Source organism: Peromyscus eremicus, chromosome 4 (genome assembly GCF_949786415.1).
Source record: "Peromyscus eremicus chromosome 4, PerEre_H2_v1, whole genome shotgun sequence".
NCBI classification, from domain to species: Eukaryota; Metazoa; Chordata; class Mammalia; order Rodentia; family Cricetidae; genus Peromyscus; species Peromyscus eremicus.
Genome location: NC_081419.1, coordinates 140,805,376 through 140,820,600, shown reverse-complemented (window position 1 = coordinate 140,820,600; position 15,225 = coordinate 140,805,376). Strand labels below are relative to the sequence as shown.

The 15,225-nt window shown below is 46.7% G+C and overlaps 1 protein-coding gene across 1 annotated transcript in view; it reads left to right on the top strand.

Annotated features, from left to right (window-relative positions):
- Positions 1 to 15,225, top strand: part of B4galt5 (beta-1,4-galactosyltransferase 5) — a 57,444-nt gene that overhangs the window by 33,011 nt on the left and 9,208 nt on the right. Inside the window, exon 2 of the mRNA XM_059261941.1 lies at positions 11,421 to 11,555. Coding sequence (XP_059117924.1) covers positions 11,421 to 11,555 — 135 coding nt within the window. The remainder of the gene's footprint in view (positions 1 to 11,420; positions 11,556 to 15,225) is intronic.

The window sequence follows — 15,225 nt, the reverse complement described above, 5'->3', positions numbered from 1 at the left end:
GGAGAGGCTGAGCTGAAAATCCAGAATCCCAAGAGGCTCTGAGCACCCAGAAAGGCTGTTGTTAGGCAAGATGGGGAAGCTAATTGGCCTCCAAGTGAGCAGGGCTGCTGCTGAGCTCCATCCCTTGATAAATGTACTCTCCCTGGCAGTCCTGTTAATATTTAAAAATAAAATGCCAAATCTATTACAGCCACTGTAATTGAATTTTTGCTGCATTTCAGAGCTCTATGGTTGCCAGCATGGTATCAGTGTGAACTGAGTTTTAACTGCTAACCTATTTACTTATTTATTTTTAATTGTTGTATGTTATGCCTTGAGTGAGAGTAACAGTAACAGAGTAGTAACTTGAGAATGAGTGATTTGTGTTCAGGTGCACCTACGAATGTGACTTTGGATGTCCCTCTTCCTGCTCCCTGTCTTTTCTTCCAGAGTACATGCTTTTCTGTGCTGAAGTGTTGATTTCTGAAATCTTGGTTTGGGGTCTTTCAGTGTAAGATAGTAGCAGGGGCATTGTCTGGGTTCATGTCTGGCCCTCCAGAGCTGCTCATAGACTGTTTTGACAGGTGTTGGAGTGGTAAGAATGAAAATGACCAAGCCCATTCCCCACCCCCACCCCACCCTGCCAGGTGTGTGTGTGGTGTCTGTGTTTTGAGACAAGGTCTCAAGGGCTTAAAGATCTTGCTGCAAAGCCACGGATGGTCTTGAGCCCTCAGTCTTCCTGCCTTCACTTGCTGAACTCCAGACTCGCAGGCATCACCATAGTACCTACAGGCTTCATGGGCTCTCTTCTAAGACATGCCAAACATGAAAAATTTGGACCTAAGATTAATTCTACTTTTAATCATGTTGTGTATATGTGTGTGTATGCCATGTGTATATGGGTACTCCTGAGGCCAGTGGTGTGAGATTCTCTGGAGCTAGAGTTACAGGCATTTGAGAGCCGCCTGAAGTGAGTGTTGGGAATTGAGCTCAGGTTCTTCTGGAAGAGTAATATACACTCTGAACCCCTGAACCATCTCTCCAGCCTAATAAATGGTATTCTTGATCCTGTAAACCAAATAATGGCTTGGTGGATACAGGATAGCCACTAGGTAATTTAACTAAGATTCGTTTACAGAATTCTTAGCTTTAATATATTTTGACTTAGGTTTAGTTGGCAATTTAGATATATCTAAAATCAAACTTCTGCAACTTTGTTTTGACACGTGGTCTTACTATGCAGCCCTGGCTGGCCTCGAACTCACAGAGATCCACCTGGCTCTGCCTCTGAGCGATGGGATTAAAGGCGTGGACCACTGTACCCAGCTACTCTCAGCTTTGTTAGTCATTCTTCTGTCATAGAGTGATTGGCTCCTCTGCTTCTGTGGAGTTGCTTCATCAGAACTGACTGGCTTTACTACTCATACATCACAAGGCCAAAGGCGGAAGTTAATGGCTGAACATTCTGGGTCAAGTAAAGAAGAACAACACAGCTGAGGAGAGGAGAGTGCGAGCCATCTTCTGCAGCCTCTGTCTGTCTTCTGTGGCCTCCATCTTTGCATGCACTGCTGTCTGGGGCTACTGGCAGGCCATAACTGCAGCCTGGTGTTGGGACTGGCGGGAGGCCTCTGCCCTCAGGCTGCTCTGGGAAGCCTTGCTTACTTGCTGTGTATGCCTCAGGCTGGGCAGTTTCTAGTTCTCTGGATCTCTATTTTGATGAAAGCTTGGCTCTTACCTCAAATGTTTGGCAAGGTGGGTGTTAATATGAATTGGAATGATGCCTTCTTAGAAACAGAAATTTGCAAAGAATGGATAACCTCCAGTAATCTGCTAGGATCTTCCAGGCTAAGAGTAATTCGATTACAGTGTCATCCTCACTAGACACAAGAGAGGTGGCCTTTCCAAAGAGGGTTAGTGAAGAGGTTGCATCGAAGATGATGTCTGGGACCTTGGTGGGAGACAGAGGCAAAAGGATGCAAGCTCAAGGCCAGCCTGGGTTGCAATGAGATTATCACCTAAGAAAAAGAAGATATTTGATCTGGACTGTGTGCAAGAGAAGAGAAAATTAGTACAGTTTGACACAGCACCCCTTTATTATACAACAGCTTTTCCATAGGGTTGGGGAAATGGTTTATTGAAACAAAGAAAAGAAAATAAAGTTTTGTTTAGTTGTCTTTTGAGACAGGGTCTCATGTAGTCCAGGCTAGCCTCAGAGTGGTATGTAGCCTTGACTTTCTGGTCCTCCTGTCTGTAAGTCCCAAGTGCCAAGGTTATAGGTATGCTCAAGCCACCACATGAAGCCAGAGGAAGCTTCTTACCCCTATCATGTCTGCCATTTGTGTGGTATAAATGTAACTCTCAGGAGAGGAATGCTGGAGCCTTTGTCAGTACCAAAGTTCTTAGTTTGTATGGATAGTTCTGGTTCTGGGAAGCTCTTCTCAGCTTCAAGACAAGGAAAGTTTGAGAATGTGTTGTCCCTTGTTGGCCTTTGTAAAGCAGAGGTCATTCAAATACGGCAGCCACAAGTGGCCATAGCAGTGTTCCAGCCTGCAGCTCACTCAAGGGTGAGGTGCCTGCCTCTTCATGAAGCAGGCATGGCCAGGGTAGATAGGAGTGAGCAGTTCCAGTCGTGGGATAGAGGGGCATCAGGAAAGGTAAGAACTCATAAGTAGGTGCCAGCAGCAACAAGCAACCTGATACCACAGGACAGACCAAGGCTGCAATTGGAGAGAGGGAGGCTGTGACAAGGGGCCAGACAGACAGAGCCTTGCAGGTGGCTACACCTCTCACAGTATCTTTTCTTCCACATCACCCAGTCCAGTGCACAGGGGGTGCTGGCCAACATATGTGTGATGCTGACAGTGTTTGAAGGCTTGTGTGTAGTTTCTTCTGGTCCAGGGTTCCCTTTGGGCATACGGTATAAGATTTGGACATCTTTGCTGAGCTCTCTGTGGGACATGTGCCTGGTGTAGGCACTTGTAAGGGTTGGTCAGTGTCATACTATTCAAAATTAAAATTTCTTAGTTGCAGTTAGAATTTATATTCCTGCCTGTATAAATACGCAAAGAACTCCATTCTCATAAACAGTGAGAGTGGAAGGTGTGCTTACCTGCCTGTCACGAGCTGCCCAGCAAGCTTCGTTTAGATATATACTCATATCTAATCGTGTACCATTTAATAATCCAGACTTTAAAAAGACTGGCAGGTTTGTAGGATTGTTTTTCAGACACTACATGACTGTTGATTTTACCACTTTGTTTAAAAAAATACTTGGAAATAAGTTGATTTGAAACAACCTGTGGTGGACTGAATGGCTTTTGTACCAGGTTGGGACGGCCCTTGAGAGCACGGCAGTTTCTTTCCGGAGTCAGCCTGAAATGAAACCTTTGCCCTTTGTCTGTCCTGTGTGATTCTACTTCCAGTTTCCTTAAACAGTTTCTGCTGCTCCAAAGCATTTAAAAGGATGTGACAATGCATGCATGCAAATTTTGCAGTCAAAAAAATTCTTCCTGCATTTTAGAGAAAAGAATTTTTTTAAAGATTTATTTGTGTGTAAATATCTGTGTGTGTTTGAGAACAACCCTTCCCCCACGAGACAGGGTCTCACTACATACTCTGGCTGTCCTGGAACTCGCTCTGTAGATCCTCCTGCCCCTGCCTCCTGAGTGCTAGGATTGAATGCATGTGTGTCAGATAGCACCAAGTGTCCCCGTCTGTCACTTTCTCCCTATGCCTTTGAAGCAAGCCCCCCCCCCCCCAGGGACCTGAGTTTCCTCTGTTAGACTCGAAGCCAGCAGACCCCACAGATCCCTGTCTCTGCCCCTCCACCTTGGAGCTGGAATGCCAGGTTCATTACATGGGCACTGGGATCCGAATTCTGGTTCTCTTGATTGTTCAGTCAGCATTTTTAAAATAATTTATTTATTTTTATTTTTATGTGCTTTGGTGTTTTGCCTGTATGTGTGTCTGTGTGAGAGTGTCAGACAGTTCTTGGAGTTACAGACAGTTGTGAACTGTCATGTGGTTGCTGGGAATTGAACCCCAGTCCTCTGGAAGAGCAGCCAATGCTCTTAACTGCTGAACTATCTCTCCAGCCCCCTCAGTAAGTGTTCCTAACTGCTGAGCCATCTTTCTAGCATTTTTTTCCTTTTTTTAAAGAAAGTTGGTGTGTCGCTGTGTGCCATAACCTCTCTCTTGACTGTCTCCCAGCGTGTGCAGTGAGTAGATTTGAAATGCAGTAAGCTGGTGACTCTCATTTCAGCATCAAATTTTTAAAACTTTATAAATCTCTGAAGGTGCTCAGGATGCCTCCTGGCATGTTGTGTTGGTGCCTAGCACTGAAAATACTGGGAATCAGTTGTGCATATGACCCTGACAGTAAAAGATCACATCAAAGGAAGAAATGAGGATGGCTTCAGGCACTTGCGAGACCTGGACTCCGGAGAACAAGCCCTGTTGTGAAATCTGACTTCACAGGGTCAGATGACTTAGAGAGACCTCTGTTCCTGCTCTGTGACTCAGGCAACAACCTGCATGTCAGTGACCTCGGGGTCACACACACACAGGCATTAGGAAACACACTGTGCAGGAGGATGCAGGAGTACACTGACTCCATAGGAAGCCATGCAGACGTAGAATCAGTGGGTCAGTCTGCACTGAGAACCTTTATGGGAGAGAGCTGGGACCAGAACACTCTTCTTCTGACACATGTGCTTTGAATCTCCCTGTTCACCCCTGTGGCAGAGACAGCACTTCTGGTGCCTTCCGCAGTGTAGGTCTTGGAGATCAAATTCAAGTTGTCAGATTTGGCTTTTACCCATTTCCCCAACTCACAGACCAAGACCGAGTCTTACTGCTGTGCAGACCAGGCTGGCCTTGAACTGGGGACCGTCTTCCTGCTTCTGCCTCCCACATGCAGGCATTACAGGCCTGTGCTACTGCAGTTAATGTACTTTATTTAGAGACAGAATCTCACTTTATTGCCAAGGGTGGCCCAAAACTCACTGTGTAGACCAGGCTGGCTTCTTCCTGCCTCAGCCTTCCAAGTAAAGCTTTACAGGAACAAGTCCCCAGGCTTGGCTTTGGAACCTTGGTGTTTAGGTGAGGGGTTTACTTGTTTTGAGCATTTCCCATTAGCTGGCTCTCTTGAAGTCTAGTCCTGGACCCTTTCCTCAATACCTTGGCTTTCAAAGTGTTGCTCACAGCCTGAGCGTGGCACAGAAGCGCCTATGATTGGGCTCCTTCTCCAGCTCCTTACTCTGCTGTGCTCTGCTTCCCAGACACTAGCTTTCTAGGCACACTGACAAGCCACAGGTCTACAACAGATACTTAAACTCTCTTTTTTTTCCTTGTGGGCTCATTACATCACAGTATTCTACTTCCAGTCTGGTAGTTTTTTGAGGAGTTTGTCTGTCTCTTAGTTTTACTAGTGTATATTCAAGAGAAAACTGCAGGTTGATTAGAACCCAGGAGGAGAGAAAAGATTCCAGCTCTGTGCCTGGAAGCCCTCTGGGGAAGCCATGGCTGCAAGGAAAAGCTTATTTATCTTATCTGTGTCATGGTTATAAGAGATTCCTCAATCTAGACATGGGGCTGGGTAATAATTACAGTGTTATCAGCAAGGCTGATTGGTGCTAAGTGTCACTTTAGCAGCGGGTACATTGTGGTAGCATTTCTGAGCTGGTGCCTGTTCTATATTGTCTTAGCCTCCCTCACCCCTCACCCAGGGGCTAAGTCTAAAGTTAAGTCTAAAGTCTGCAGAGGCACTTACTGACACCATGGAGCACTTCTCAGCTGGATGTTAAGCTAAAATTGACTTTTCACTGCAGTTCAACCAGTGTTCATCAGGACCATGGTGCTGGAAAGTACTGCTTGTCAAAGTAAGGCTCATTAGTGTTCCAGAACACCTGGGCTTTGTACGTAAGGGATTTTTTTTTTACTTCATTAACCACATGACCGTGGGCCAGTGGCAATTGGAAACAAAAAGTGTTGACACTCACATGGAAAAAGGGTCAAGATGGCATCTATCTCATAAAGATGCAGTTCAGAGTGAGTATTTAGACTGGAAGTCCTGTGTCTGCTCAGACACTAGCTCATGTGTCATGTGCGGCTGAGTTTAGTAATAACTTTCTAGGGATGTTCCTAAGTTCCTGTGTACACTTCATCTCTGTGACCAAAGGGTGGGAGGGACAGTTGTAAGGTCCTATAGAGTCTGCACTGTTGGTCACTTGTGCATGGAGTAGAAGGGCACTTACAATAAGATTGTAGCTAGAATTTTCCTGCCTGGCCCACAGTCAGGACAAATCTCTGTCACCCGCCAGTCCCACAGCCGCTCAGACCCAACCAAGTAAACACAGAGACTTATATTGCTTACAGACTGTATGACCATGGCAGGCTTCTTGCTAACTGTTCTTATATCTTAAATTAATCCATTTCTATAAATCTATACCTTGCCACGTGGCTCGTGGCTTACCGGCATCTTCACATGCTGCTTGTCATGGCGGCGACTGGCAGTGTCTCCCCTACCCAGCCTTCTACTTCCCAGACTTTTCTCTCCTTGTCCTGCCTATACTTACTGCCTGGCCACTGGCCAATCAGTGTTTTTTTTTATGCAGAACGATATCCACAACATAAGATTAAGGGTATTTTGCCTCCAGCAAGCTTAGTAAGAGTTAATAACACGCTGTGATTGCTATTTACCAACATTCAGCAGATATCCAGTGACTCTACCCAAGTGATAGTAGTTTTATTACCAGAAATACCCTCAAATAGAATTTCCCATGACCAGTTCTGCAGAGAACCTGTTGATATTGTTGGTGACCTGTCAGGGCCAGGTGCTGGTTTGGAGAGTAGCAGGGGCCTTGAGCTATCTGTTGTGAAGCCCTCTGAAGGGGCCTCAAGTTGGCAGTTTTGGGGGAGCAGATGAGCAGCTGCACCTGGGCCTCTCTGTACCAGTGCTATCCCTGTGAACAGCTGTCTGTCTGTAGCACACCCGGGTGGAAGCTGAGACACTGTAGGAGGGACGCACATGGAAGTGGGGGTGTGGGGGAAAGTGAAATAAGAAAGAGTGTTGAACATCACTGGGGGACAGTTTGGACCCAGTCCAAAGGAGAATATCTTTGCAGATGGCAATGTCTTACAGATTGATTGATTGCCTGTGTTCTTGGAAATCATTGTTTCTGGACGATGTTTGTTGGATGATACTGATTCCCTTTGTTTTTCAACATTTGCCTTCTTGGTCTTTTAAGTTTCTCAGGGTTGAGCATGTTCCTGTGGTTAAACAGAAAGGCTTTAGTGGTGTATGTCTGTGTGAATTTCTTTGCTTTTTTTTTTTTTAATTAAGATTTTAAAAATTTGTTATATGTCTATGAGTGCTCTATCTGCACGTACTCCTTTATGTTAGAAGAGAGCATTGGATCACATTATAGATGGTTGTGAGCCGCAATGTAGTTCCTGGAAATTGAACTCAGGACCTTTAGAAGAGCAGCTAGTGCTCTTAACTGCTGAACCATCTCTCCAGCCCCTTGTGTGACTTTCTTAGTAAAATAATAAGACTTATTCAGGAGACAGTATTCACAAACTATTAATAAAACAGATTGCAAATCAGTTTAAATTTTTATTAGAACTTATCTACTGCTGGGTGGTGGTGGTGGTGCATGCCTGTAATCCCAGCACTTGGGAGGCAGAGGCAAGTGGATCTCTGAGTTCGAGGACAGCCTGGTCTACAGAGAGAGTTCTAGGACAGCTAGGGCTACACAGAGAAACCCTGTTTAAAAAAAAAAAATTATTTACTTATGGGGTGTGACAGTTTTCAAGAGTCACATCTACCACCTGAATCCAGGCATCAGACTCAGGTGGTCAAGATTCTTCATCCAGTGAGTCATCTTGACCCCAAAGCCAAGCTTAAAAGTGGACCCTGAACTGCATGCAGAAGAGTCAAAAGCAAGAGCACTGGCTGTTCTTCCAGAGGTACTGAGTTCAATTCTCAGCAACTACATGGTGGCTCTCAACCATCCGTAATGAGATCTGGTGCCCTCTTCTGGCCTGCAGGTGTATATGCAGACAGAACACTGTATACATAATAAATAAATAAATCTTAAAAAAAAAAAAAAAAGAGTCAAAAGCAAGCTGAGTATTAACAAGCCTGTACACTGTTACGTCTCTGTTCTAGATGCTTCACACTTGGACTTCCTCCAAGTGATGGACTACAAGCTGTAATTGTAAGCCGAGCAAAATCCTTCTGCCTTGGGTTGTTTTTTGTCAGAGTGTTTTTATCAGGTTGTCAGAAACAACTGGGATAGAAAGGGAAAGCTCCCTCCAGAACTCTGTTGACCCAGGTTTGAAGGTTTCTTGGGATTGTATGTCAAAATCTGTGTAGCAGTAGCAGCCCCAGCAAAGCAGGAGATGTGTGTGGCTAAGTCTAGCAATATCCATCTGACAGTTTTGTGCAAGAGAACACCGACGGTCTAGTCTAGCTCCATCCTAGTAACCGTTGTATTTAAGCACATGGCTCCTTTGTGACAGCACAATGGAGCAGGATGCTAAAAACCTAGTTGTAAGAGAAAAATAAATAGTTGTAGCGGGGAAGGTGGCACATACCTATAATCCCAGCACTTGGGCTGAGGACAGGAGGGTTGTGAGTTCAAGGCCAGCCTGAACTACACAGCCAGTTTATGGTCAGCCTGGATTTTATAGGGAGACCCTGTCTCAAAAGAACCAAAGCAGGGCTGGGGAGATGTCTCCCTGGGTGAAGTACTCTGTGTGTAAGCATGAGAACCTTGAGTTCAGCACCCACATCAAGGCTGGGTGTGATGATGGCTGTGGCGGCACACACCCTAATCCCAGGGGGAGGCAGAAGTAGGTGGATCTGTGAGTTCGAGGACAGCCAGGACTACACAGAGAAACCCTATCTTGAAGAAACAAAACAAAAGACTGGGTGTGGTCGGTGTGCACCTGCAATCCCAGCACTGAGCAAGCAGAGACAGGGATCAATCAATTCCCCAGAGCTCACAGGCTGGACAGCCTCCACAATTGATGAGCACCAGGTTCAGTGAGAGACCCTGTCTTTAAAAATAAGGTGGAGGGGGCTGGAGAGATGGCTCAGCAGTTAAGAGCACTGGCTGTTCTTCCAGAGGTCCTGAGTTCAATTCCCAGCAACCACATGGTGGCTCACAACCATCCGTAATGAGATCTGGCGCCCTCTTCTGACCTGCAGGAATACATGCAGGCAGAACATGGAACACATAACAAATAAATAAATCTTTAAAAAAAAAAAAATAAGGTGGAGAGACATGGTAGATGAACACATGATGCTGATCTCTGGGCTCCACAGATTACTTTTCATCTTGCCTCACCGATGACTGTTGCAGGTGCTCAGAGGTCACCGCAGCGTTGATGGATTTCTCTCCTTTTCAGTTCTTTAGGGGAGTTAAGAGAGATAAAGAATGAATGCACGCACTGTAAATGTACGGCTGCAGTTCTTCGTAGCTGTCTCCAGGTGTACCCTTGGGCTAGCAGCACTGGTGTCACCTGTGAATTTGTTACAATTACAGGCTCAACCCTGGCTGTCCTAGTTCCAGTGCCTGGGGGCAGATGCAGGAAACTGGCAGGGGGGCGGGGGGGGGGGTGTATTTGTCTGTAGTACCCTAGTACTCTGAATGCTTCCATAAACATTTGTCTGGGGACAAATGGCTCAGTTGGTAAAGTGTTTCCAAAGGGCCTGAGTTCCATCCATAGCACCCACATGGAAGGTACCCGTGTGAAAATGCCAGGCCTGTGCCTTGTGCTGTGATCCCAGCATCAGGGCAGTGGAGACTTGAAGTCCCTGGTACTCACTGGCCAGCCAATCTTGCTTAGTTGGTAAGCTTTTCAGGCCACAAAGAAGGCCTGTTTCAAAGGAGGCGGGTGGCATTCCTGAGGATAACACCCAAGGTTGCCCTCTAGCCTTCACACACATGTACCATACACCACTAGCCCACTGAAAGAGCAGCTTGTTTTTAAGGTGATTTCTGACAGCTGTGGAAATGAAGGAAGACCAGGTTATGGGAACGTCTCATTTTTAATAGATGAACTGTGGGCTGCCCTCCGCTGTGACCCTGCACTGCACTGCAGGTTGGAAATAGAAAATGTCTTGTGCACAAACTTCTCAGAGGCTGCATCTAAAGATTCTGAAGTTCAAGCCGATGCTGGTGCCGCTCACCTTTAATCCTAGCACTTGAGAGGCAGAGGCAGGTGGATCTCTGTAAATTCGAGGCCAGCCCAGGAGGCCAGTCCACAGAGCAAGTCCAGGACAATCAGGGCTACACAGAGAGACCGAGTCTTGAAAAACTAAAACTTTAAAAAAAAAAAAAAAAGTTTCTGAAGTTCTCCTGGAGAACGAGCCCTACGTCTGTTCTGTTCTTGGAGGGTGGGGTGAGTGCATGTGTCTTCAGCACAGAGCTCTGTGGGCTACCGTGGACTCCATTCTGAAGGTGTTCTCAATATGGACGGGTCTCCATGCTCCACACTGAGCTGTCCAGCCGCTTTGTCCCCACTCCAGTGTAGCATCAGACTCCAAGGCTGGAGTGGAGTGAATTGGCATATCCCTGCAGTTGTTACTGCTCATTATGTATGGGACCCAGTGATAATAACAGTGCATGTCACCAAGATACAGCTTGTTGAGCCAGAATTGCAGCCTGAGGCCATGTTGGAAGCCAGCCATACATTAAAGATTCCACCTCTTGTAACTAAGCCACCCTTGTAAGGCAGTCCTTTCCCTGTGAAGGGGAGTGAGGCATGGAGAGACTGGCCAGGAAGGAGGGTATTATGACTTGTGGGGTGTGACTCCCTCTGGAGCAGCTACACCAGTTTCAGGCGACAGTGGCTAGCCCACCCACTACTCGCTTGCTCACCGGTACATTTTAGTTTACTCACATTACCTGAAGAGCACTCAGCTGTGCTTGCCTTACTGCCTTGGGTGTTGGCAGGCTGGGCGGGCAGCTTAGTCCATCGTTATGCGAAGGTGTTGGGTCACAGAGCGTTCAGTGCCTGGGGAGCAGAGTGGCCTGTAGCTTCATTCTTAGTGACATCAAGTGTAAAGTGGATGTGCTAAGAGCAGAGATCTTCGCCAAGTGTTACCATTGGTCTGTGAAGGTCTTTCTGGTTGTCACTGTGCTAGAGGACACTGTGAAGGCTTGCACACCAGGTGGGTTGTAACTGAAGGGTATGCTTTTCTACACCGAGTTGGGATTGGCTGAAATTCCCCTGAGCACTCCTGGCACATACCCCTGAGCACATACCCAAGAACTATGAGTGTCCTGAGTCCAGGGTGGAAAATAGAGGTAAGACTGTGGAAGCCTTTAGAGCTGAAGGAGGTTTTAAAGGATCGAAAGCGCCCCAAGTTGTGTGATGGATACTTTGACCCCTGCTTCTTACTCAGCTCTCCTCCGCCCTCTTTTCCACAGTGAATACCTACTTCTTCATGGTGCAGGCTCAAAGCATCCTGCTTCGGGACAATGTGAGGACCATTGGTGCCCAGGTGTATGAGCAGGTAGTCCGCAGCGCCTATGCCAAGAGGAACAGCAGCCTGAATGATTCAGGTAAGCTCTAGTGAAGAGGGCCCTATGGGATTTCTGCTCCCAGGAGAGGCAGGGAGGCCGAGTAATTATCTCCAAAAGACAGTGTTGAGAGAAGGGCTGGTCGGGAGTCGTCCCTCCTGCTCGGGGGGGGGGGGGGGGGGGGGGGTGTTAAGGCAACAAGAAGGCTGCAGTCTCATTCTGAACTCAAGCTTGGTGTTCAGAACATGGCTTTTTGTTGTGCTTTTGAGACAATGTCTCCCTATGTAGCCATAGTTGGCCTCAAATTCAGAGATCCACCTGCCTCTGCTTCTCAAGTGCTGGGATTAAAGGTGTACATCATTACACCCCGCCTAATTTCTTTTTTAATTTATTTGTGTTGGAGCGTGAATATACCATGGAGTGAGTATGGAAGTTGGTTCTCTCCTTCCACCAAGTGGGTCCCAGGAGTTGAACTCAGATCATCAGGCTTGGTGGCAACTGCATTTACCCACTAAACAATCTCACTGATCTCAATTTCTTACCTTTTTTCAAGATTTATTTAAGTGTGTGTGTGTGTGTGTGTGTGTGTGTGTGTGTGTGTGACAGAGAGAGAGAGAGAGAGAGAGAGAGAGAGCACACTTAAGTACATGTGTGTAAGTGCCCACAAAGGCCAGAAGAGAGTGTTGGATCCCTTTAAGCTGAAGTTACAAGTGGGTGTGAGCCAGCCAGTAGGGGTGCTGGGAACTGAACTTGGGTCTTCTGCAAGAGTATCAAGCATTCTTAACTGCTGAGCCATCTCTCCTGCTTCATTTTTTTCCCTTTTTTCTTTTCTTTTTTAAATGTATTTAACTTTATTTTATGTGCATTGGTGTGACGGTGTCAGATCTCCTGGAACTGGAGTTACAGACAGCTGTGAGCTGCCATGTGGGTGCTGGGAATTGAACCTGAGCCCCCTGGAAGTGGTCTTAACTTAACCACTGAGCTATCTCTCTCTAGCCCCTCATTTTTTTTCTTAAAGAGAAATAATATAGCTCTCAGAATCATCTAAAATAATACCTGTTACTGAAGTACTAACCTGAAATTCTAACACTTAGAAGCATAGGCTATACAATGAGGCCTTGTCAAAATAAATAAATAAACAAATAAATAAAATCAGGGCTAATCTGTGGCTGAGTGAATGGAGAATGCTTGTCTCATGTGTGCAAAGCCCTGAGTCCATTCCCAGCTCCAGAGGAGAAATGCTTCTCTCCTGTTGAGTGTGAAGATTAGTTTGCAAAGATAGAATCTCTGGCTGGATATGCCTGAGAGCTGGCCCAGTGGATAAAACCACTGGCTGCTCTTGTAGAACCAGGATTCAGTTCATAGCACCCACATGGCAGTTCACCACCCCCTGTAACTCCAGTTTACAACCGACTTCTGCAGACACCAGGCACATAAGTAGTGCACAGACACACATGCAGGCAAAGCACTTATACACGTAAAATAAATCTAAAATTTAAAAAGCTTTTTAAAAAGTATAATCATGCCATTTAAAAACTCTCCAAACAAAGGACAGCATTCTGTTTCCTACCCGCTCCTCCCAAGACAGGACCAGCACTCTTCAAGCCGTCCCTGGATAAAAGCCTGGATGTGGTGGCCATTTGGCTCTTGGACGCCCTCTCGGTGTTCTTTAAGAAAAAAACAGCAACAACAAAAACCAGCCTGAGTTGAAAAGTCTGCAGCTCCAGCCCCAGGAGTGGGTGAGAGCCAGCTTTAGTGTTGTCACACTGTGTGACTCTAAAGGGCTGGGAGAAGAGACAGTCGGTGCAGAACTGTGGGGCAGCCACCACAGCCCTGCTGGCCCTTTCCTGGAGGGGGTTCTCTGCATGGTGCTTCTGTTGAACCTTATGGGGGAATGATGTCACGACCTTTGTCCTGTGTGGTGGTAACAGCACCCGGGAAAAGAGGCATCTGGCATCTGCTTACACACTCTTAGATCCCACTCAAATGGTGGGAAAGTGTGTGTGTGTGTGTGTGTGTGTGTGTGTGTGTGTGTGTTATGTAATGGTATGTTCATGCATGTTTATGTGGTATGTGTGTGTATGTAGTGGTGGTGTGTGTGTATGGTGTGTATTTAATGGTACAAAACCTTAACAATAAGAAGACCACAGTGGGGGGAAATTCAGTTGGGAAGCAAAGATAAAGGACAAGGACTTCACAGACCATGGAAGCCAACCAGTAACTGATAATGCTACAACAGGGGATCCTTACCGCCCAGTGTCCCCAGACTTCCTCAGAGCTGTAATGATCAATGTCCCAAACCTTTGGGAATCAGAATAAAGGTGAGCTGGGGATCAGGAGTTCAAAGTCATCCTTGGTCACATAGTAAGTTTGAGGACCAGCCTGGTATACTTGAGACTCTTGTCTCAAAAAATCAAAAAGGAGTAAAGTGGGGGGACCAAGATTCAGGAATACAGCGAGAAATCCACGGAGTCTGCTTAAAGAGGAAGGAATTTATTAGGGGATAAAAACTCACTACAGTGAGAGAGATTTACTGTAGGGTCCTGGAAAGCTGAGCTATGGTCCACGCTGTTCTTCCGCCTGGTCCGTCTCAGCATCCAAAACAGAGAGAGAGATTACTGCCTACGTGCATCCCAGGTCTTAAGGGTTCGTGAGGCCACACCCCAGGGACATGTACTTCAAGGTCATAGGCAGGTGGAGCAGTTAGTTACCTGCTGCATCTCTAGCGGTGGTGCTTCAAGGTCATAGAACAGCTACCCACTACACAGGAAGGCCAAAAGCGGCTCTGCAGCCTGATGCCCAGAGCCTTGTCCCCAGCCTGACAAGGAACTAGAGCCCTGAGAACCTCACACATATAAAGCAGTTCCCTTGGTGGGGTGTGTGTACTTCTGTCCTCTGTGCCAGGGTGCTTAATTCAGGGCTACTGTGACGGCAGAGGACTAGGACAGGTTTCTCTGGGGAGTCACCTGAAGGTAAGGACAGTGGGGCTCTGAACCACAGTGCTCAGCCAGGGTACCTGCCGTGGGACTTGCTGTCCACACCCTAACAGCTGCCTGACTTCCCACTGCAGTGCTTAGCAACACTACTACTGAAATAGATACGGAAACAAGGGGGAGCAGACAGCGGAGGGAGAAGAGAGGACTTGTCACCAGGTGACACCTCACCCTGAGTGTCCAGGACCAGAGAATAGTGAGTTTACAGGCTTGAAAGGCCCACTGAACAGCCAACACAGGGTTGGAAGTAGATTCCCAGCAAGGCAAAGCCATTTGCAATTCCTGAACAAAGAGCAAGCTCTTCTACTTCCAAAAAGAAGTTACTGGCCACCCACAAAGCCTAGGTGTGTGAATGGCACCAGCCACCTCAGCACCACAGTCTAGAAGGCAGTGGAGAGCTATAAATGGGAAGTTGCCTACACTGCTGTAGCTCAGCCACTGTGAACGAAGTGAGAGAAACAAACCATCAGATACACTAGGTTTCAAAATCATATACTTGCCTCTGTTGCTGTTGTTTTTCCAGACAGGGTTTCTCTGTGTAGCCCTGGCTGTCCTGGAACTTGCTAGCCTTGAACTCACAGAGATCCTCCTGCCTCTGCCTCCCAAGTGCTGGTGTTAAAGGTGTGCGCCACCACTGCCCAGCTCCACCACATCTTTTTTAAAGTATTTTTAATGTTTATTTTGTATGTTTGAGTGTTTTGCTTGTGTGTGTGTCTGTG